The following is a 24,118-nucleotide window of genomic DNA, read 5'->3' as shown; positions in this document are numbered from 1 at the left end:
AAACAAAAAGATAAAAGCATTAAAAACAGCTTTAATCACCTAAATATCATAAACACAGTGGAAGATAAAAAGACAATAAAAATTATTCCAATGTAGCTCGATGCGATTCACATCGATTCCTTTGTATTAAAATCGCATTTCTTTTATTAAATTTGTACAACTTGAATCGTTTTAATTCCACGATCGGCTTTTTGTTGAAGCTGCGAAGATTCGCACCTTTTCTCATTGTATAAATTCTTTGCCGTGAAATAACTTTGACGCTCAAACGAACGAGCCTTTGAACGATTTTTTTGTTCTTCCAATGTTTGTCCTTAATAGAAATGATGTAAAGATGTCCTTTTAAAATTTTTGTAAGTAAAATATTTTTGTGCTATTAAAATTATGGTACGATGAGTCACTTTAATGTTAGGGTTTTTCTTAAGTGGTGGATTGTGTGTTAAAATTTCAATGGACTGTCTCTTATTTATGGGTATTATATAAAGGTACCTATATCAAATTGCGTATATTCCAATATACATTATTTGAAGATATTTTCTTTTAAAAATGTTTGGTGATTTGAATTTTAATAAAAAACAACCTGAAAAATACATTTCTTTAATTCATTTAAAAAGCTTTATCTATCATGAACTTCATCATCTTATTATTAGAATTTTCAGTAAAGTTTCGAATAAAATAACGATCAAACAATATCAAGATAACATAAAGTGACAGAGTTCTGCCCAAGAAAACGCTAACTGCCGCTGTCACTCGAAACTACGAAAAAGCTCACGCACAGAGCTTCTGTTATCCTATTACACGTACACGTAGACCACAATAAACATCTAATTCTTTCCTGCGCACCTCTGCACCCTCGTTCATCCCTTTCCTTCAGATAAGCCCGTCCCGTTCTAACCAAGTTCGGGTCGGAGCACTTTTAGCTCCCTAGTTACGTCCGCGAGCTCGTGGTATGAGGACGTGGGTATCGCTCGAATGTCCGATCGCAATTTGCTTTGCCGGGTCTATTACTGAAATATCGTTGAAAACAACATAACGACCGTTATTACACAGGCTCGTTTAGACTATGCGATAATTACACTTGTGCGTTTAAGGATATAGGAGCGATGGTTTTTAATAAATAATTGGTAAGTGTTATGTTTCAGTGCATTAGATATAGACTGGAAATTGTGATCATATTGCATTCATTTTTAATAAGCTAGATACTAGGGGCTATCTCGCACTGAATTGTGCTTGTTTATTTTCTTTCATTATTGTATGTTATCATGAATTGATTTGTTTATTATGTTTCATTCATAAATACGTAATTAACACGACTCTTGTAGCAATGGAGCTTTATATCAATATGATGTAGAGTTCACCACAGGTAGTTTCAACGTCCAACCATTTATATTCTACTATCTACTCAAATTTTATTGTACTGTAATTTTTATTTATATATTTTCTGCTATGATGAGAAATGCAAAAGCGTAAAATATTTCTCAGGTTACTTGCAATTATTTTATCAATACCATAAAAAATACATTATATTAATTTTCAACACAAAATATGTTTTGTTTTGATAAATCAGTCATTTATTTATCTTTGAAAGAGCATATTTTTGAAATATTTTTTTAATTAAAATAATTAGCTATACGCATTCTTATAACATTTTATACTAACTCATCAGAGCAGAAAATTACACAATTACATTTTTTTTAGTTGGAACAACAAAAATAAAATTACTGGATTTCAAGACAAATTGCTACAATTTATTTATATTCTTAATTACTTTCACGTCATTCACATTAACACACATTTACAAGTTTTAGTTTTAATTTTATTTTGGTAGCACAATTTTTACTATTTTAATGTTTTAAATATTCACCTACACGCTGACTATTTTTTATTTCTCATTTTCGCAACAGTTTTCACTGCTGTGCTCCTATTGACGGTTTTTATGTTATGTATTGGTAAAAGGTACATGGCTTTTACCCTTTCTTGATAAAATGACTACCCGACACAAAAATCTTATCAATAAGAACTGCTAATTCCTGCGATCAATGTGTTCAACCATACAAACAAATATACACTTTAGCTTCAGCTTTTCTTATGAAATAATATGCAATTATATCATGTAGGTATATTTTAACAATCAATTACCAATTACTAATCATATACTGTAAACTTTTCTTTCTCATTATTCATTTTAAATTTTTTTTCTCTACTGTACCAAAGGTTGTCTGGATGAAATCGATCTAAAGCGATAAGACTGCCATTCTTAGTTTAAGCTATATTTAAGTGTTTGTATTTATTTTTATTCTCTTTAAGTGCAATGAAGGATTGAAAAATAAATAAATAAATATTCACATATTTTTATCGATAGAAATACAAATATAATAAACTTATCACAGTATGGCTGGCAAAGCTTCTCTAGGGCAAAACCAATAATAGTAAATTTTCAAAGCTACCATTAGAATATCAATATTAAGTGAAGCCTGCAAGGGTTCGACTTGAATTATTAATTTGGCTTTCAAATTAAAGATAAGCTTCCATTTTACGATATGATTTCTGGCGAATATTGCTTCGATAATTTATTAATAAGCTGTATTGTGGCTTAAAGGCTGTTTGAAGCAACAAAACAGCTTTTATTGGAAAGTTCTCGAAATTATATTACTCTTATTTAATGTACCTACTTATTGAACTACTTTCATAAGAATTTGCCTTTTAACTGTTTGATGTTTGTTTTAACTTTTAAGAAGTCTTTCGAAATAAAATATAAGCGTTTTGTGAATCAACATTAATAGCTCTATTATTCTGTTAAAATTGCTATAACAATAGATATTCATAAGTTATAAGAAGGAAGGAAGGAAGGTTTAAAAACAAATATGCTCGATAATGCAACGTATTACGTAACATTAAATCAATACGTAGTTAGATTTTTTTACAAGAAATACATCCATTATTACAGGTTATTACTCAGGCCCCGGAATCACAGACGCAATAGAAAATCTATTGTGTCGTGGCCCGATCGGGCCGTTCGGGGCTCAATGGGTTAATTGTGTTCTAACAGTATTTTTGGTTGATAATATTAATGGCATAACTATGCATTTAACATTAATAAATACTTTCCACCTTAATACGAATAAACCATGTATAAAATTCTAGTACAGGTACGATGAAATTGCAAACATTTGCTAATGAAAAACAATCTCAAAATTGTAAGCAAAGTGCGTATCATATTCGAACGCCATACAAAATTTTATATACGACGCTGAAAATTAAAATTTTCCTGCAAGAATTTTTTCAATTGTGCAAAAAATGTTAGCGCTCTGCCTCCATTAGGACCTGACACACACAATGATTTAGTACGCCCAAGAGAATTATTATGATCATAATTTTTGCACAGTCAACTTTTAACTTTATTGTTATTGCTTTGAAACTTTTTTTACGTTTTTGTAGCACATGTTGCCTGGAACGTAACGTAGTGAATCTGGTAAAAGACACTTTTTACGCTGGTTTTACTGTAGCAAAGGTTATAAATGATTTATGATTATTACGCAGATTTGTCCAATATATTCATATGAACTGTAGAAGTCGTATATGGTCTTAAAAGTTTATCTTTATTAATGATATTATTTTACAAATATAAAAAAGAACTTAGACCAGAATTCATCAAACACGTATTGGTGAATTTTGGTCAATCATTATTTCTTGTCTAAACTTAAATAACATATACCTATTTGCACTTATCTTGCATTATTATTCAAATGACTATTGATGGTTTATACGTGTCAATTTAGGCATCCACGCTGAAACCGTCAATACAGCAATAAATTTCCGAAATATTTTTATCTTTAGTGATTCAGCAAATCTCACGTTCGGCATACGTAAATAAAGGCTTCCTCGTATATGCTTGTCACGCTCAAGCGCCGTAAAGCGCTTTGCAGAAATTGAAAGTGACTTTGCCTGTAAAGTGTAACGACTGAAGCGCTGAAATATCAATTTATTCGGATCCTTCGAGTGTTAGCGTTGACAGATGTTGAAAATATTAAAATAGTTTCTGCGATTTACATTATTCGATCAGTGGATATTTTCATGAATATTTTATTTGGACGAATTACAAAACATTTATATTTACACTAGCTGTTCCCCGCGGTTTCACCCGCATTGTTCCGCTCCTGTTGGTCTTAGCGTGATGATATATAGCCTATACCTTCCTCAAAAAATGGGCTTTCTAACACCGAAAGAATTTTGCTAATCAGACCAGTCGTTTCTGAGATTAACGCGTTCAAACAAACAAACTCTTCAGCTTTATAATATTAGTAAGTATAGATTACAAAATATCATCCCATTAGATTGTTATTTTTGTATAAATTCACCGTTCAAGATTATGTATTAGCCCATAATAGGTACTTTTTGATTGAGATTATCCCTCATTTGACTGAGTTAAGAAGTTGGCTGAAATGACGTTTAAGTAAGATAATCTGTTTCCAAACCTGATAAATTTGTTTGTATACTTAGGTATATCACGAATAAAATAATTCCGCATTTGAAAAGCAGACTAACGAAACATCAGAACAAAGTTGAATTAATCTGTGTATGAAAACACATAGGCCCTTAGAGAAGGACAGAGGCTAAGTTTGTCGGTCGAAAGTTTATAACATCACATTATAATGTCGAGTCAAACAAGGATTAAGCTTAAAGCTATAGTACGTAATATAATATTTGGATAATATTTGCATTAAAACAAAACATGAATTATGTATCTCATGAAACAGATTCACAGACAGACAGCGTTGACATGAAGAAGCTGTCTATGAATCCTCTATATTTTTTATGAAAAATAGGCTCTACCTTACGGGTTGTTATCTTTAACCTCGCTAGCAAGCGTTACTAGAACTAATTATTTACTATTATAATATAATATTGGACTTGCCAAAAATACGCAGACTGTAGTTCCGGAAATATGATGAAAGGATACAGTAATGAACAGAAGATATTTTGTTGTAATAATAAATAACCGCTAGTCCTATTCGTTTTACGTTCTCTACATTAAGTGTGCTAACGTAACCTAAATTCTTAATATAGTATGCTCCATGGTAAGACCTCCCTGTTTTATGTACTATTGTAAATCTTTTAAATCGGATAATAAACTTGAAATATTACTCTTCTCTATACTAATATTATAAAGCTGAAGAGTTTGTTTGTTTGAACTCGCTAATCTCAGGAACTAGTGGTCTGATTTGAAAAATTATTTCGGTGTTAGATAGCCCATTCATCGAGGAAGGCTATTATATCATCACGCTAAGACCAACAGAAGCGGAGCCACGCGGGTGAAACCGCGGAGCGCAGCTAGTCTAGTATAAATTATAATCTGAAACATGTAGACGATAAAAGACCGCACCATTTTTCTAACGTTTAGCTATATAAGATACTTAAATTTGACAGATAGTCTTCAGTAATCCAAAGTTATTTTCTGCATACAAATATTATATTCATGGTTAGTAAAGATGTAGACAAACACACTTATTACAAAGTGTATTGCGTAAAGCACCGTTCAGCCGTTACTATGACCCATTTCGAATCTATTTTCGGGTTAGCGTTTATCTAGACGTGTAGATCCGCTTTGATGCGACGCCATAATGAATGAACGTATATTTTTAAGAAAAAAATTTATGGCCAGGTACATTTAAATAAAAAAAAGTTTTCTTTATTTTTATTAAAATAACTGTAAATAATTCATAATAAAATAATATAAACTAGGAAATAAAATATGATTATTTCAATGAAATAAAATAATACCTAATTTTATGTAAAAATTACCTTCCTATTGATTAGCGTGTTAAAAAATGAATTAGCTACATTTAAGAAGAGGATATTTTGTTAATTTATCATGCTTCATAGCACGTAGCAAGTAGCCAAAAAATATATTAACGTTGATTAAGTTTTCACTTGTTTATTTTGAACAATACTGAGTCAGAACAAAAACTTTGAAACGATACGAATTAATTATCAGCGCACTAGCATACTGTTATATTATGCATTAAAGTTTAAATAATGAATAATATAACCTACAAGAGGTCCACATGACCTGAAAACTAATTCAGGCCTAACATGTTCGGTCAAACAAATCCCAAGAGTGCGATACTATAAAATATACTTTGGTAACAAAACCGACAGCAACCAAATAGATATATGATAGTTAAATGATCCACAAACAACATGACAATGCTTTTACTATTAACAACTGATGGACAGTTTCAATCAGGCAAATGCTTTCTACCAATGGTTTGACATTTCATTTATGTAAAATATATTATCAGGGGCACTTTACATTTTAATGACCCCTCTGATTTATTTCAATACGGGTTACCGGGTTTGACTTTTTGCGGATAACCGAATATTTTTCCTTCTACATAAAACATTCACAAAATCTTGTCTGTTTTTTATTTGACCTTTTAGATGTATGTACGTGATAATACGTTCGAAAGAAAGTAGAATGTAAAAAAGCTAATATGTTAGTATAATAACGATATTGTACCATGAATTTTGGATGCCCCAGCTGATATTGTGATTAATATTATCGTATACGTATATTCGCAAGTAATGAATACATCCCCTAGTGTCCAAAGCTTAACTACATAGACCATTCTACTTTAATGAAGGAGATACGAATATTTAATTAAATGCTGTAAAAATGGTGCTGCACAATTTTTCATTTATGGAAACATGAACATTCCACTTGTTTATTTTTTGTTTTTCTCAATGTTATAAAATTTATATCATATTTCATTTAATTTTGGATTACTTCTAATATACGTTTTTGCCGCCACGCAAAGGTTAAATCTTAAAAAATAATACATGGGTAAATAATGAAAACGCCAACAGCTCTTAAGTTTAACTTAAATTTTAAAGCGCACCGCTTGAGTAATATCGTGAATTGTTAAATCTTCATTACACAGATTCTCATGAAACTTACTGAGAAGTTCAATTTTATTAATTGAATTGTTTAATAGTTTGTGGTTTGGAATTAAGAAATATTTAACTCTATATTTAAGAATTGTGTCTTGTTTGTTAATAAATCAATATAAACTTGTAGATATTAATTTGTTTATTCACAATGATTGAAAATCATAGTGAGATTAATTGACAGACAAACTAACCTATTCATTTTTAAAGAGGATCATAGAATAAGCCGTGTGTAGAATATTTAGTTCCTTTTAGCATTTTAGCCAGAAAGTTTTATTTGACTACTAATTTTATAAGTTTAAGCGTTATTTTACATTATCATTTTGTCAAGAATATCCTACTTAATTCAATACAAAAAAATACAACGTATAGGGAAGCGATAATTCTACCTATAAACCACCACCATAAACCATTTTACTGATGTATATTTCCATAAAATACCGGAGTAATCGAAAGTACCCCAGGGGACTAAAACAAAGGGGTTGATTCCGCTGAATACGGAAAACCAAGGTAAATTAACGGAAAGAACTAGAAAGTTCTTGGAAATAAATTTTAATACGAGTCATGTTTAATCAAGATAATGAATTGCAGGGAAGATTAAAAATTGGTGTAATTTAATTATTTTAAAATTTAGTAAGATCTTTTGGAATGGTAAATATTGTTAAAACATAATTATATGTTTATATATCCTTTTATAATATAAGGTATAGCTCACACTATATTATAATTAATTTAAGTCAGCTTATGTATGAAGTTTTGTACACGTAAACATTTCAGAAGTAATCTTCTATTGATTCAACATTTTTTTATTCCATATATAAAGGTCCATTCACAGTTCATATCTATTTGAAAGAACCTGTCATATCCCTGATTGGGTGGCACGTGACCCGAGTGGGTAAAACGGGGAGAACAATGGAATGATACCTGAAGGTGAATTTCTATGGTTTGCCCCGCTTGTGCGTAGGGAAAATTAATGGCGTGCTGTTGTGAAATTGGGACGTGCGAAGTTTTGCATGATCTCGAGCGAATTTTATTTAAATATGGAAAAATTTTGATGAGTTAAAGGCAATTTGGAATAATATTTAATTGACTAATCTTTGGATAGTAAAGTTGACAGTGACGGTGACCTGATTTCAATAAAGATTTCGTACTAAATAAATAGTTAGGTAATCTACCAAATGGCGTAGCTAAGTGGAATTGAAAGAGTTTTCATCCATTAGTAACTTCTTAATTGTTTTAAATAACATCGTACCTACATGTTATTTAAATTTCATACAATTATAACGACGTATCTTCCAAAAATCTTCAACAAAACCGAATCAAATCGGCCATTAAAGATAGAAATATTAATCAATATCCTCTATTACCTACAATTGGTATTTACCTCAAATACATCAATACTACATAAACAATTCATCGATTGATTGCAAGGGTCTTTACCCTCCTATCCAACCGCACTTTTAATATATCATGAAGTTTCATTCACGTCACGATACTCTACACCGTAATTGAATTGTTCCTTGTAAAATGTATTGAGTAAAACCGTTCAATTTATCGATGAAACTTCTTCGAATTTTGTGGTACAGTTTAACATGAGTATTTCCCTCAATTATGGTTCATCTTTGATAAGTGACTTAACAATATATTGATAAGGAGCTTATTGATATGATTGTCATACCAAACTTTTATATTACAATCATGTATTGTGCCAATGCACGTAAATAGATCGTTTAATTTGATTATAAACAACTGTCCCACATAAAAAAAGCTTTCATAGATTTAGTACTACTCTACGATAACATAGGTACTTATAATGTACCTTATAGTCAGAATCTAATAATATAAAAAATGAAAGAAAGCAAACATGACATAGTAAAAAGTAAAACACACGAATCATAAATAATTTGGAAAATCCAAAAGTGCACGCCTCATAATTTTTTTTTAATAAATATTTATTAATTATTATTTTTGTTTATTTAATAACAATTAAACCACATCGAATCAGACCCTGAAAAATGAAAGGGTTCTATTCCTGAGCATACTCAAGCGTAAGAGAAAAAAAAAGACTCGATTAGTAAAGTATTTCGGTCGCTATCGTGTTAACAAGAAAAAGGATCCGCACATACAGACACACGGACGTCCAAGACAGAACTTTTTTAAACTGTTTTTTAACTAGTTTAAATAACAAAAATGACATCAAAAATATCATGAACGTTAAAAATAGTGTTTTTTCTTAATATGTGTGTGTATGTATTATCTTACAAGTGCAATGTATGATACATAAAGACATTTTAAGTTTGAAAAATCAGATGTTTTGCGCGAAGTGACAGTAGTACCCACCTCAACGCTTCGCTTATGAGGCGTGCAAAACACATGAAACATATAGATTAGCTGATGTTCGCAATAAAGATCTCTGTCTCTAATATTTAGTACAGGCCGAGCTTTCATTAGCAAATAGGCACCTGACAGATGTATGGCTAACGTCTGACATTTGGCTGGATTTACTAACAATCCTGATGTTGATTCAGACGCTATCACCTCAAAGAGACCAAAATAGAAAGGTCGTTAACCTTAACGTCACGGGAAATCTCTGGCCCAGATAGAGTAAATATTTGTTTGGATGTTTCAGAAATGGATCGATCTTAATTTTAATGAAAACAACGGGGTTATAATTGAACTGTCTATTCATTTAATTTTATACGCCCTCACCAGAATAGCTCTGCGTAGGCGTTTTGAGATCATCTCAATGAAATTAATAGAAAATATTTTCATAGCAAACGAAATGGTTTTTGTCACTTTAAGTGCTGAAAGTATCTTCAGAGTTTTTGCAATTATAGCAATATGAAAGACTGACAGTTTCCTCTTAAATTTTATCTTATTTCTAATGGTCCGGGAGCCAGCAGCAGATTTTATGACCAAGTTCCTCTCAAGCGGTAATTAGTAAAATGCATCAAAGTATAGTATTATGAAGCCTCGTGAACGTCAGCTGGAGCTCGGTTGGGGGGAAGAGCGGTTGTAGCCTCCCGTATCAGCTGACGGTTTTTCCACCAAGATACAGCCAGCTGACATATATATTTATCCACAGTTACATATAAGCTATCATCAGGTAAATTTTTGTTTGAGAGGAAATAACGGAAAATAAATTTTTCTTTAAATTTAACTTTCATGTTCGAGACACCAGCTGACGTATAATAACACCATGTTGTAACCAGCTGACTTTTTTTTTTCGTTGAGATATTGGGTTAGCTACAATTTGACAAATTTTTAGCTGAGAGGAAATGAATGAATGAATGTATTTTTGTTCCTATGTGCGTGTGAGGCTACAACCGCTCACCCCCCCAACAGAGCGCCAGCTGACGTTCACGAGGCTTTATAATACTATACTCTCATGCGTCTGACGAATTATCTCTTGAGAGGAAATAATGAACCCAATTTGCACCTGGCTCCCTAACCATAATGAAGATATCAATCTTGGATCTTTTACAAATTAAAAAAGACCTAAAAATATCCAACTTCAGATAACTAAATTTTACTTTCCTTTTAAATGTTATACTCTTTTTATTCGTTTGGTGATGTTTTTAATGTTCAGAATATTTCACTCAAATATGTACATAAAAGATTCGCAACGATTTGAAAATCCATGTTTAGATACTAAGCTTAAACTGATAATACTAAGCGACTAATTCTTTTGTTTCAGTTGCGGGGAGGCCAAAACAATGGCCTAGTGTTGTACCAAAACATCGATAGTCGATACAATGATGTGGCTGATATTCCTGCTGCCCGCGCTGGCCGCGGCGGCGCCGTCACCCAGTGACGTAGATACCTGTAACCCGGATAAGATGACGGTGTATAAAATGGTATTACACACGTATTGGACCAGGGAGAAGTTCCCGAAACATTACCCGGACTGGCGACCGCCGGCGCAGTGGTCACGAATCTATGGTAAGTTGCGTTTTATTGTTAGAGTTAAATGTGAATTAAATATTGAATAGAAGTGGATATTTTCGTCAGAAAATAGGAAGATAGAATTGTAGATGGGAAAGATTTTAATTATCAATTTTAACTTAGAAGAGAATTCATGCGTTTAAAAAAAGAATTTAAACTGAAAACAATTAAAGTTGAATTTATTATGAAGAATCCTAAACTTTTTTATAAATAAATCACATACGTGAATGGCTCTTCATTATCTTATAATTCTGTAACGTTTGTTATCTCATACGCAAATAAACATCACCTGTCTTTCTAGTTTTACAAAACGTCGTCACCACTCCCATAAAACCTAATAAATTTACAAAGATACCAATCAAATAAACTTATTTTTGTGTCAGAACCAACAGTTGTGAAAGTGTGAAAATGAAATATTTGTCTCTGTGATGATTACGAAATTGGTTGTGCACTTCGGAACGAAACTATTTCGAACTTTTAGTTTGAATAAAATTTCATTATTGCGGACGCTGGGAAGAGAGTTCAATAACAACATTTCAAACGAAATCTTTTCGTATAAAAGACATTTAAATTGTGTTAAAACGAACTTTATTTCGCAAAATTTTAGAGGAGTTCTCAAAATAAACTGGATTATTTATCGGGCAGTTATTGAAGCGGCAACGTTTTTGTTTTAAATTGTGCTTACGTGAGAAGTAGTTTCCCATTAAATAAAGAAAACTAAGACTTTTCAATGAAATCCTGAATGTACACGTGAATATGTGTGAAGTGCTTCAAGACAATTTCCTTGTATCTATTCAAACGCAAATGGCTACAGTTACACTCGGCTGATTATGGGAGCACGTGTAACTATGGCAATCACAATTACGAAATTCGCAAAAGATCGATTTACCGTTGAAATGTAATAGCGATAAATGAATTGACCACATAGTTCTAATAATTACCTCATACGATAATTGCTCTTGTTTTTGCTTGCTTTAAATTTTAATAATTATAGTCGTAAACGGTTATATTATTTCATGTTAAATAAATATGTTCGTTTAACTAAAATTCTTTATATATTTTTAATTATATTCACATCTTTATTCAATAACACTAAACTGTCTAGACTTGTGTAAACTAGACGATGTTAAGGTGAAGGGTACTCAAATTCGTAAATAATACTAAGGCTTACAAAAAGCTTGCAAAGCTTTAAATTGGCACGTGTCAACTGTTATTATACTAAGGTTACTTACTTAATAAGATGAAAAATAGATGACATGATGATGAAATATAAGAAACAATTCATTAGCGTACTAAAACTATTATTTTACAAAAAAAAAATGTAACCAATCAATTACGCCCATCAAGAATGTCCATTACATCGGAATTTTCAACCTTTGAAACTCGAACTAAATAGTAATGTTGAACCATATTGCATCCGCCCTACACGATTGGCCAAGAGCCAAAACTGACCACTAAAATAGACACTTATCGATAGTGACAGGAAACAAGATCACTACGCAACACTATTGTGTTTCGGGAAGTTGGGGACAACACTAATACGACGGCAAACATTAATATAAAAAAGCCATACCGAAAACAAACATTATATTTAATGATATAAAATATAGATTTATTGACTCACTGAAATGAAGAGTTATCAAAACTGGTTTTCCAAACTTTCTACTTAAAACAACGGTTAACGAAATTATCATGATGAACACATTTACCTAATTAACTACATGTGTATTAATTATTTTCTATATAAACGATGGAGATGTTAAATTTATTTTTGAGTAAAAGTCTCGAAACTGCACCAACCAAAAAAATAACATACAACCAAGCCTTCCTAAAATGAGCAAATAGTATGATAACATGATAACCTTCGAAACACATTTTAACTATACAAAATCAATAAGAATAAAGATCATATAAAACATTATATGAACATCTGGACGTTAGGAATATAAGAACTTTAAGTGGTAGATCACGGATTCACTTATTTCAATCATCTGAGATAAAAAGGCTATAAAAATAAAAAATCGTACTATCAAACAACTTTATTTAAGTACTAAAAGTAATAGAAAACACAACTATAAGTTTGTTTAGTTTAAAGGCTTTGGTTTTGGCCATTACCGACCCTTCACTTCCTGAGGCCTCTAACTCTTAGTGGAATACACGTCCGTAACTAAATGTTGTGGGTCCTCACAACAGACAGGGTTATTACTTCCCATTATGCGACCCGTTTACTCACTTGTCCACTATATGACTAAAACCTATATCTACTATACCTGTATAGGTACATATATATAGGTATATTGTATGTGGAGCTGAAACAGTTTTATAATATACAAAACTTTTCATGTTTTTTAATAACATGCAATGGTTTAGTTAAATTAATTCTTACGAATTATCTATAATATGATAATTAATAATATACCTATATTTATTTTTGAAAAGACATTAACACTTATCTATAACTGTCTGTAATATAAAATTTAAGGTAAATACAGAAAATCTCAATACATACAAAAATAGAACAGATAACCAACCTTCATAATTTTAATATAGCTTCTTCAGTATACCCACATTAAGTTTTCCTTTAAGCCAAATAATATACTCGTAAGCTAACTCCTACAGATGATCAGAGCTGCCCTTATCTTGTGACTAAAACGTCCCAAAAGTTTTTGCCTGTAGCTCTTAAAATAACTTTCCATCGCGAACTTAGCTCGTAGGTCAGGTTACTGAATTTATCCAAAATTATGTAATAGGAAAAACTTAATTAAGAAAGTACTAAATTCTAAGAAATTTTCGGCGAAGTTATTTTTCAATATTAAATCAGCCTGCCTGTTTTTCACTACGTTTTGCACATAAGTTTCACAACAATTAAATTATCATATTATCATCATATAGTATGTTGATTTACAATGAAGAATGTAACGCAATATACCTAGTATTTGATTTCCGCATCTATTATACTGTAAATCTTTCAACGAATCAAACACGAGCCAGACATTAAAATTGATAAATAGCCATCGTTTTTAGTAATATCTTTTATTAATATTATATCATCATATCATACGATACTAATAGTAATATCAAGTAACAGTAAAGTTATGGTGGGACTCAATATTCTACTTTGAGTTATTATGACATTACTGGAGGTTAACACGCCCAATTTCTTCACGAAGTCACAATTTTTCAAGCTCGCTTTTCGTACGCATAAACAGCGAACAGTGCAAAATAATCCCGCTTTATTTGGATATAAATTGTACATCTTAAGAGATTACCCATTGTTTGTCGACGCCTACATGGCCCAGGAAATTGGTCTTGTTTCGTCATTCGATCCACTTTCAAGGGAGCTGTAAATTGGAGGCATTATTGAAGAGGCAATTTCAGCGCCACACGATATTTTGATGAGGCGTGTGGCACATTCATCTTAGCGTAATGATGCCAAAATGTGCGAGATTTATCTCATGCAATTTGAACATAGCATTAGCTGTAGGTAATATGCATAAAACCACTATTAAGAGCTACGCTCCTAGAAAAGCTTTGCAGAAAAAGTACTTTAACGAAGCTTGAGATAAAAATCACCTTATAGATCTCTTATATTTTTTGTATTTAGCTTGTTCAAGATATTTTCTAGAACTTTCATAAACGTAGTAAATGTTTTATGTTATATTAATGATGTACGGTTTATCCGTTTTTAGTTTAATATTGTAATAAAATAAATAATAATTTCCGGTAGGTAGTTAACACTTTTACGCTATAAGCTTCACCGCCGTTTATATTGATAGAAATAAAAGCGCACGTGTATTATTATTATACAGTCTTATTAGACTATTTCCTAAAAATATATAATAGACATTTAGTAGACCGTAATTAGCCAAGCGCCACCAAAGCGCGGGAATTACATCACAAAATGTGTCATATACGAGGTACTCTATCGATTATTCACTCGGTTGGCAACGATTCAATTGTGACTAGATTATCGCGTTTCATTCGATACCTGAACGAATACGTGGAAACACACTTAGCACGGCTTTATTTAAACTAATGGCACGACTAATATTATTCGACTTGGGAATATTCATTTTAGTTTCGTTGCACTTTGATTCCTTTAAGATAAATAATATTTCGTTTCCAATTATACTCGTATTTTCCACGTTTACGAGTAATATTATTGAACAAAACTCCATAAAAACTAAAACATAATATTATGTGTTGAACATTATAATATTCCCGTTACTACTAAAGCTTGTTTAAATTAAAAGCCAATATAAGAGGGAATCTACGTTGTTATTTACTAATAAATATGCAAAACCTTTTAAAAATAAGATAGTAAATAAGAGCCCAAGTACGACGGCAAAAACTACAAGCTGTACAAATTAATGCTATCGTTAAATAGATTCAGCTATTTTTCTCTGGAAAAGAAATTAGGAAAAGAGCTTTGGCTTGGCAAAACAAGCCCATTAGTTTAAGGTACGCATTCTTAATTGCTTTAGTTGTACGTAGAGGCTTTTTTCAAGTGGGTGGAGTTCTGTATACTCATTTAATACGGAACTTAACTGAAGGAAATTATATTTAATGTAATTATACAAAAATTTTTAACTTTCGCAAATACAACAAAGAAAAGGTACTGAAGATAAGATACTGCTACTAAGAGAGATAAGTAAATAGTTTTAATAATAAAAACTAAGATATTTAAAAAGTAGTATCAATTATACTAATACGTTATTACATCTAAAGGTAATTAATTAGAGTATCAAGCATTAGTTATAGTAGTGTAATTAAACACAGAGATAATTCTAACATTATTGGAAATAAGCTTTCCAATTGGGTAGTATAGATATTAATCCGCTTATTTGTGTATAATTGCAGTTAGAGTGGAAATGATCGGTTCTAATCCGAATTTATATATATATATTCTGTTGACACATCAATATCATAATACCCGTACATTTATGATAGAGAGTCAGTTTAAATGCAATATGACATGGACAGGATGATTAAATACCAGCATGGTGCCGATCAATCAGTTATGTAGCTTGTAGTTAATCAACTATTATTATAACGTATACGTTTAAAAATTACTTTTGTTTTATCCCTCAGTTTGTATTTATTTTGTATAACTTCGTCCAGTTTAGAATAATATTTGACGTCACTATCAAATCTTTCTGTTTGAGCATACAGTGCGTAATAGCAGTATATTATTATTAGTCTGTGGTAATAGATAATGTTATAATAAAAAACTTCTTAAGACTTTTTTATGTACGATATAAAAAGTCTAATGAGACCAATCTATATTAACGAAAAGAACATTAATGAATCACCCAACTAATCTAGATTATAAATGAGAAGAGATAAAGTATTTTAAGATTATTAGTTTTTACATGAATGCATTTATTCTGAGTTTTGTAACACGGCCAACTGGCAGCGTACGGGTTCATCAACTCCTGACTCACTCTTATGTAAACAATGATTACAATTAATGCTATTCATTCGATTGAACGACCTTTTAAAAACATTTTATTTGATTTGTATTCTTTATTTTATTTGATTTGTATTCTTTATGAAGAAAAACAATTATTATGTGAATGTAGAGATTTACATTTTGAGGCAATGTTTTAATCATTGTTTATAATCTTTGCTTTACATAGAAAAACAAATTTAAATTATTAATAAAGAGCATATTCTATCTTTATTCAATTATTCTTTAATTAACGCTTTTGTTTTAATCTCAACTAATTACACAATTCTACGTAGCAGAATAGAGCAAATAATTTTTAAATATAATTTCACATATCATTCCCTCGATGTTCACCAATCCGGTGGAAATGTAAAAGCGCTTAACCTAGTAAGCCTTCTAAATGAGTCGTCCATTTTTACGACTACGAAGCATTCGATGCGCGGCTTGTTCCGCGAAATAGTTTCTAGGTCAGATTGAAACGGACAAATTTATTTTAAGAAATAATGACTAATAAACAACGCTAAAAACAATCGAATTATATTTCTACGAGAACATTTTGCATGTCTTGTTTACTAAATTGGATTTACGTTTTGACGTAGACGTGAGTAATCTTGTTGTAGATTACTTTTAAAATAATCATACTTAAGGAAAATGGATGTGTATACTCATATGTATAATTTAATGTTATTAGTTTAACAGAGTAAATATTTATTGCTTGTATTTATATTGACATAATGTATTCCGATTTAATCGGTATTGGAATATCGTGAGTATTTTAAAAACGCTACGTGAAGGTTCAGTGTAGCGTTTTCTCAAATGATTTCAAAATAAATTGTTGCTGAAATCTTTACTTTCACACTTTAATAAACTCGAAATGAAATATTAGATGGACTGTGAACGGGTAGCAAATTGCTTCCTAAACATAAAAGACACGAAAAAAAATATTAACGGCGTTTGTTGAGATCAGGGAAAACTTTTAATCCGTTCCGGCCCCTGCTCTTTTTGCCCGGGTGTTGATCTCCAAACTTTTTACACTATCGGGTTATTTTTCGCTAACTTCGAAGATATTTCATAATTTGTTGGGGAATTTAGTTGTTTTTTGTTTCGTACGGACGTGCCTCGGAATCTAGTTCAGAGTTATCCATGGAATGTAAATGATTTATTCTCTGTTGTTGTACCTATACAACGTTATTTCATTCTATGAATATGTTTTTTACATAACACTATAGAAAATTTATTCTTATATAATATTTTGTAAATATATCTCAATATAATTGTGTAGGTTCGAATATTTCTCACAACACTTCCCAGACAGCTTGGCGGTCTAAAACTTTCTAATCGATACGGTAGAAAGTTAATACGTGCCCAAAGGGTTGTATAATTGTAACAGTCAGACACAACAGAGTCACAACTAGAAAGTTTTAGTTTAAATCAAAAGTAAGCCCTTGACTCCTTTCGGCTTACAAGTTAACTTCAATAAGAAAACAAATTTATGTAATTAATAGATACAATTTAAAATTTCATTCATAATAATCGTAGATACACCTAGTATTAAATATTGTCGAAATATTATTTTAAATTATAAACAATTATAATAACGTTCAAGGAATATAATTATAAAAATGTATTCTTTATTACACTTTTGATTTTGTAAAGCAACTTTTTCCAACAATACATTATCTATGTCAAAACGACTATTAATTATTACTAATGATGATGTGATTGCATTTATAACCACCATACCCTCTAACGCCTATTTAGTATTTATATACCCATAGCTAAAATTCCTTTATATTCCACAGGTGTATCCCACAGCCGCTCCTACACGCTATTCCGGCTCGGTCGCAGAGTATCGCTGCCAGTCAAGCAGTTCGCAGAAACTGGTAGACTGGACTCCCTTGGCTCCAGTCCGGGAACCCTTGACGTGTTTGGAGCACCAGCGATAGGACAGGGCACTGGGCGTACTGAAGCTGAGTTCTTTGTTGATGGCAATCATTCTAGAGTGAGTATGCTGTGGTAATTATTTTCCAAGTTCATCGGTTCTGAGGGAAGTGATTTATTATAATAATTATCAGATGATAATAGTCAATGTTTCGAGTCTTGAGTTTGTCGGCTTCTTCGCAGTCATTATAGTCTCCCAGCAAAACAAAATACTTTTATTTCTTTTAAGAATTTTGATATTATTGCAATTTACTCAACATAATAGAGTGCTTTTTTAAAGAACTTTTTTATTTTTCGTACACTCAAGATTTATTAAGGACTAATTAACATAATTTAGAGGGTCTTTATTGCGGATTACAGAAGAAACCCTCGTTAAATATGGCAAAGCCTCTGTACTGAAAATATTTAATGACGCGTGAAATGGTTGATAATCTTCAGTTAAGCTCTACACCATTGGTCTTAATATTTTAAGTATATAAACATACAATGTTTTAATCAGCTTATTATAATTTAACAATTACCCAAAATGGGAAGCATTTTGCATATAAGCCACTTATCCTCATCGAATTATCAACATCATTATTTACAACCAGCATTAATAAACCGCGAGCTCGTAAATATAATGCAAAGATAATTAAAATGTGAATGAAATCGTATCATTTCCATGAAACTGATAACGATAAACGGACAACAATGAACAACTGATACTTTGCAATTAAATTGCCGTTACATAAAGCTACCGAAAATATCGTTTTTCAGCACTAATTAATGCCCCGGAATGCAAACAATAATTACACGTCAGTAAAAAAGCAGGAGTCCATTGAAAATGGAGCGGTAATAAAAGGGGAAATTTATCGCGATCGCAGCCATTTTATTGCCAGTTAAGACTAATTTTTGTTGTTTACTGTTTCATTGCGTACTTTTTATTTGTATCCATTTGTCAATTCGATTGGAAAAGTTTGGATGATAAATGATCTAACTCGGTGCTTAATTAAGCTTCTATTATTGTCAGTGGGATTTGTTAGGATTATCTCGTTCGCAAAGCTATATCTTTTTTTTTTTCATTCTGATACGATTATATACTGTCCGCCTACAGTTTATTACACAAAAAATATTTATAAAATAATTTTTATCTGTAAAAAGATGAAATTCGACTACAAATTTATCTTAAAGCTATGAAGAATAAGCCCGTCTGTAGAAATGGTAGAATGTCACTTCAAAGGGATGTCACCGCTGTCAAGAACATAAGCTGTAATAAAAACAAAATATTCCTCGCCTTCCTGAAGCTTAATGGGCAAACTGATTTAGGAATACGTTTAAAGATTTATGATTTTAGATCGGAACGAAAGTTATTCAGACGATTACCATTAAAATGTATCGTCGCCTTTTATTGGATAGTCATAAATTTACAAATACAGACAATTTCGTTTTATTGAGGTTGTATATTACTTGATGTCTTCATAGAAATGTACTATTCAAATAACTATTTCCTCCCAAGGTATCAGTCATGGCTAGAATGATTCCATCACCGGATTGGTTCATCGGAGTGGACAGTTTTGATTTGTGCGTCGATGGCAACTGGCTGGATAGTATAACAATCGAGGTAAGATTGATTACCTAGTGCATAACTTTACAAAATAAACTTCGTGTTAGATTTACTTTATAGCTCTTCTTTGAATAAATTTATAGTTCATTGGGAACAGTGATTTCGAAATAATATGTGTTGGGACATGATTTACATAATATTATAATGAAACAATATAATACATAAATTGAGCTTTCATTTATTACTATTTCATTGTGTACTAAATGAGAAAACAGCACGGCACACATTTTTTTTATATTTTAATAGGTGGATCCACTCGACGCAGGAACAGACAACGGTTTCACATTCACAGCTCCGAACTGGCCGACGGCTCCGCAAGGAGTGGCGTATCGCATAACGTCGCGATACCCCTCTCACCCTGCCGGTTCCTTCTTCTACCCGCACTTAAGAAGATTACCTCCGATTGCTACGTTTCAATTTATTAAAGTGAGTAAACAATATCATTTTTGCTACAGAAATGTATTACATAAAAATCGTTGTAGGTGAAATTATTCAATACATTTTTTTTATTACTTATATTTAAACTTACTAGAGTGTGCAGAACTTACTACTCACAATTACAAAATGAGATAAAATTCTTAAATTCATTTGTCCTCAAACCACATAAGTATTTAATGTTATCACAAGCTATTCGGTTAAATTAAATAATTGTTCCATTGTAGCTACGCGAATACGAGCTCTCCGAAGTATTTCACCGTGACAGCGACGACCGAAAATACGATGTGCTCCAGTTGGATAAATTAAACCATAATAGTATCGATGTGCTTGATGGCAATCGAGCTCTTTCTATTGCTGAAGAGGTAGAGAGAGCTGAAGCACCAAGAATTTACGCAGAAGGCTCTTTAACAACGCCGGATGGTGCTTATTCTTATTATTCAATGTGAGTGTTAATAATAAATTACTTTCATGTCATTAATACCAATTAAACGTGGATTCATATATGTATTATTATGATTCCCATCTAGTCAGATCTCTACATCGCTTGGTATTATTACATGCATATATCTATAAAAGCATATAAATTTTATTGTTATACATTATATGTTTCTCTTTTAACTGAAAAAATAGTAATCAGGATGTGATTATATTTACTAGATTTCTTGTGATTTAATTTTGAAAATAGTAGTCTCTCTTAGAATTAGTCTCCGTCGTGAATTTCACATATAACTTATACTATACTACAGATTACTTACACAATATCCTTTGCCAACATCTGTAGAACAAACAACGCAAGTACAACAGAAGAGCCGAGGTCGGCCAACGAGCTGCCAACCTCCGGGCCCACAGCGAGCGAGCGGTCCGCGCTCCGCAGCCTGGCCCGCCGGTACAGGGCGAGGCGCCGCCGCAAGCTGCGAGCTGATAACACCGACCCCGCGGAGAGACGGAAGAGAAAAAGGACAAGTATGCATAAAACTGGTGTTGGTTATTGGTTGGTTGTGTGAAACAAATAATATTCAGGTTGTATTTTGAATAGGACACTGTCATTGGATTCATTTGAGTGTACGAGAATATTAGAATACGACCAAATTTGTATTATTTATGTGTTTGAATAACTTTCAGGCAATTAATAGATTATTAAATGTCGGAATTTCACAATTCAATTTGAATAAATAATTTTGGAACTGAAATTTTGAAAGAACTCGAGAACTGAAGTTATTCTTGTTATAAAAATCATTGTATTTTTGATAGAGCTACTTGACTGTCGAGTGTCAGACTGGGGGCAGTGGAGCCCTTGTCGAAGTGAAGGCGGCTGTGTCGGCTCTGCGCTACGAACAAGAAGAATAATCCGACGACAACGACCCGGCGGAAATCCTTGTCCGCCTACAACACAATCTCGGTGGTGTGCCACCAACTGCACTGCGGCACAACCGCAGGAAGACTGGCGAAATAACCTGACGTAATTTCGGACTATTCTTTTTTTAACGAATTATTTTTTTAAGCGTTCCTTTTGTAAGTGGCCAGTAGTTTCTTTTCACGCACATGTTTATTTTTTTCACAACCTTTTTGCGTTGGCATCTGTACTGTCCGTCCAAAGATATTTTTATTTCGATTCCAATCTCTATATGAGTTCTCGTTTCAATGTGAGTTCGTGGTGTGTAAAAATATGGTTAAAATTGCTGTATAAAATAATTTAATAAGAGATGACTGTCGATGTTCGGTATAGGTAGACTTCGATTGTTTGCCGCTGTACCTATAAGAGCTTTTTCTTATTATTTTTGTTTGTCAATTAATGTTAGTACTAAGAATACAATTAAGTTCAAACATTATCATGATTATCATATAAGATATCCTCATGTTACCCACCACAGTCTTTCATAATTATTTTTTACAAGAAATAACTCTATATAAAGTTATATTATGGTATTTTAATATAATTAATCCTTCTTCGCTTCAGTACAAAATAATTATTATCATATACAAATAAAGAGTAATTTAACTTTAATTTGTATCAATTGTAAAAATGCACTATGTACTAAAATTTCGACTATCCATACGAACAACGCGCTGCATACTTTTCCATTAATACCATAGACAATTAGGTAAGTGTTGCTATAAATAAATAAAAATATACAACCTCGTTTGCCTTCGTAATAGTTAGAAATAGCTAGAATTCATAGTTATATCAATAGTCCGCAAGTGGTTAGTCAATTAGTACTATAGGGTGTTTATCTCTAAAATAAAAATACATATCGCTTATTCTTCAACTTTGTGACAGTATTTCAATAATAAGCATGTAGACTTGTTTAATGTGGGATATCATTGAAAGCAAAATCGTGTGTTAGTTGAAATAAATTACTTACTCAAACTTTTCACAAATAATAGGAATTTCCATATTCGTTGGTTTCAAAACTAATATTAGTTTTTGTAGTATTAAAAATGATTTGACTACTTAATAATACTAAAATAAAAATAACAAACATTCTGCAATATCAAAAATATGTAATATAGAGTGTAAGTATGTATTTTAAATTTACTACATGCGAATTTTCTTTCATGTCATATCCCACACAATCGTAAATACTCCAAAGATGCAGCTTTTATTTTTAATACATATAAATGTTAAGTAGATAAGTTTATATCTAGCGTAAGTTACAATCAAAGCCTTCTGTGAGATAAACTTAGATTTGAACTCTATCTATAACGTAATTGAGGTTATATTATGCTAAATGTAAAATGTTACGTAGATCTTTCTCGATTACTATAAATAATCTTTATTTTCTTCAAGATAAAACGTATAAGGGATTTGGGAATAAATATATTTTATTATGTACTGATGATTTTTTAAGTTAAGCCAAAGATACTAGGATATAATTTTACCTTTCTTACTAAATGTCGTATCAATTTGCCACTTTAATGCTGATATTGAATTTGAAGTTTTATTTACTCACTTTAAGGCCTTGAATGGCCTATGAAATGTAAAACAATGTTATTGAAATTATTCATACAAAATACGAATATTGAAATATGCTATTATAATTTAATATTAATGCATTATAATTGTGTTTATTTAGTCGGAGTTATTGCAGCAGTTAAAACGTGGAAACCATTCTGGAGCCAAAAATTGTTAAAATTAGTGTAACAATTACCGAGTATGTGTATTTTTTACAATGTAAATTATTCTGATTTCGATAATAAAATGCCGTAAAGTCAATAGAGTTTTATTTTAATCCGCTTTTACTTATCCTTATAACCTAAACAGCTCCCCGGTCCCGCCCGGGTTTTACTAGATAATAGTAGCCTACATTATTAAGGGCAAGATGTAAATAAGAATTTCCTCAAATAAACAGTTGAAATTATATTAATTATCTATAAGAATATACAATAAATCCACCAGAGATACAATTGACAACATTTCAAAATTTTAAGCTACTTATTTTTTTATTTTAATGAAAACTAGATCAAAAATTATGATACACGTATTTTTTGCTTTTTCTAAATATGGAAGTTTTCATTCATCTTTTTGAGTTTTAAAATCATCTCATTCTAAAATGTCGTAAGCGCCAAATGACGTCATACATACGGAGGAATACATTTTTTCCTTTGCCACATACCTAGTTTAAATTAAAAAAAAAATCTTGGCAGTTGACATTTTGGCACATTTGTCACTTTGATTTGTAAATATTGTTATTTATTATTTGCTGATCCAAATTTTAAACAAAAGAAACTTATTTACAAGTACTGATGATGATGACTTTATGCAGGATTTGTTATGGGGTACTGAACATTTCTGG

The 24,118-nt window shown here is 31.4% G+C and overlaps 1 protein-coding gene across 1 annotated transcript; it reads left to right on the top strand.

Moving 5' to 3' along the window:
• The first annotated feature begins 916 nt into the window (after positions 1-916).
• On the top strand, positions 917-23,538 carry mspo (M-spondin). The gene is made up of 8 exons (XM_090109373.1): positions 917-1,121; positions 10,643-10,887; positions 18,142-18,341; positions 19,779-19,883; positions 20,133-20,312; positions 20,549-20,766; positions 21,106-21,287; positions 21,576-23,538. Exons 2-8 carry the CDS (start codon positions 10,701-10,703, stop codon positions 21,785-21,787), a joined length of 1,284 nt encoding a protein of 427 aa, XP_089965499.1. The 5' UTR covers positions 917-1,121; positions 10,643-10,700; the 3' UTR covers positions 21,788-23,538.
• Positions 23,539-24,118: the final 580 nt, after the last annotated feature.

This window comes from Colias eurytheme, chromosome 14 (genome assembly GCF_061535395.1).
Source record: "Colias eurytheme isolate Ceu_HAF_F1 chromosome 14, ilColEury1 Martin Lab GWU primary, whole genome shotgun sequence".
NCBI classification, from domain to species: Eukaryota; Metazoa; Arthropoda; class Insecta; order Lepidoptera; family Pieridae; genus Colias; species Colias eurytheme.
This window is presented reverse-complemented; position numbering and strand designations above follow the sequence as displayed.

Excerpts from the sequence above, each read along its gene's own strand:
- mspo (XM_090109373.1), top strand. The coding sequence starts at position 10,701 with ATGATGTGGCTGATATTCCTGCTGCCCGCGCTGGCCGCGGCGGCGCCG. Across the intron at positions 10,888-18,141 it reads GCAGTGGTCACGAATCTATG|GTGTATCCCACAGCCGCTCC; the intron begins GTAAGTTGCGTT and ends TATATTCCACAG. Across the intron at positions 20,313-20,548 it reads CTACGTTTCAATTTATTAAA|CTACGCGAATACGAGCTCTC; the intron begins GTGAGTAAACAA and ends GTTCCATTGTAG.